This window comes from Fulmarus glacialis, unplaced genomic scaffold (genome assembly GCF_000690835.1).
Source record: "Fulmarus glacialis isolate BGI_N327 unplaced genomic scaffold, ASM69083v1 scaffold50956, whole genome shotgun sequence".
Lineage (NCBI taxonomy): Eukaryota > Metazoa > Chordata > Aves > Procellariiformes > Procellariidae > Fulmarus > Fulmarus glacialis.
Window position 1 is genome coordinate 12,539 of NW_009220997.1, and position 1,162 is coordinate 13,700.

General features: G+C 36.7%; 1 protein-coding gene across 1 annotated transcript in view; it reads right to left on the reverse strand.

The window, feature by feature from the left end:
* Window positions 1-900, reverse strand: part of LOC104079037 (ankyrin repeat and IBR domain-containing protein 1-like) — a gene marked incomplete at both ends in the record, with an annotated part of 11,266 nt that extends 10,366 nt beyond the window's left edge. Inside the window, one exon of the mRNA XM_009580917.1 lies at window positions 692-900. Coding sequence (XP_009579212.1) covers window positions 692-900 — 209 coding nt within the window. The remainder of the gene's footprint in view (window positions 1-691) is intronic.
* Between the last annotated feature and the right edge of the window lie 262 nt (window positions 901-1,162).

A 1,162-nucleotide genomic window follows, 5' to 3' on the forward strand; every position in this document is an offset into this window, starting at 1 on the left:
TATGAGATCTAGGGATGATCCGTTTGCAAGATGGCATATAATATTTTAGAAAAATGCTTAGGTCATGGAGCAAAAGTTTTATAATGCTGCAGCTGCGGATTATTAAAAAGAGAACTCTGTCTTCCAAAAGAACCACACTGATTTTAATGAAAGGCACTTTCATATTTCAAATTTGCAATAGCCTTGTAAACCGCTTGAAGCAGCCCACACATAGTAAAAGTAATTATAAGCTTACAGTACACTAGTGTGCTGACATTTCAAAATGCAGACAAAGAGAATTTTGTTTTCTAAAGAAAAAATTTTCAAAAGGCAGGGTTCACAGCATTGAGTACATTCAGGGAAATGGATACAATGAAAGTGAACATCTTGATAAGTATGAGATGAGAAGAGAAGCTTAAATGAGCCAAATGCACTAATGTGACTGTAGCTGGCTAAAATGCTACTTTGTGCGTGACAGCGAAGGTAAAAACAGAATGCTTTTTATTAGCCAGATGCTCGACTGTGTTATTATATAGAATGTTTCAGGTGTCAACTTCTCTGTTCACCACGTTTGGAAAGAGAAACACTTTACACCTTTACAAACTTATTTTCAGAATGAGATGACAACGCAGCTCTCCTGTTGAAGTAGGTGTTCTATGTTTAGAAATAAACTCTTTCGCCCCGTTAGTTTCAGATCTATTTATAAACTTACCACAGCTGTCTCAATATCTCCTGGTGAGGGGCTGTTTTCATCAGGGGAAGTTACAGAAGAGCGAGTAGTGCGTGGAGTTCGTGGAGAAGGGAGCGTATCCCACGCGTTGTATCCACTTGGAGGGGGAGTTGGCATCTGAACCCCTGAACGCTGGCAGCAGTTCTCCGGATTAGACATCCATGCTTCAAGTAACTTCTCCCTGTCCCAGTCTTTATCAATAAATATACAGATACAGGAAATTAAGCAGCTGACAATGTTTAAAATACATTTTGTAACGGCACTCTCAAAAGAACATATAAACACTAAGCTAAAAAATTTAGAAATAAATAAATATGATAAAGTGTAAGTGAATGGAACTTTAGACACTAAATTTTACAGAACACATTCCAAGATAAAACATAATGTAATGTATTTATGTAAATAATGCATTGCAAACATGTCTTTTGCCTGTAGTATGTCTTGAATAAAATT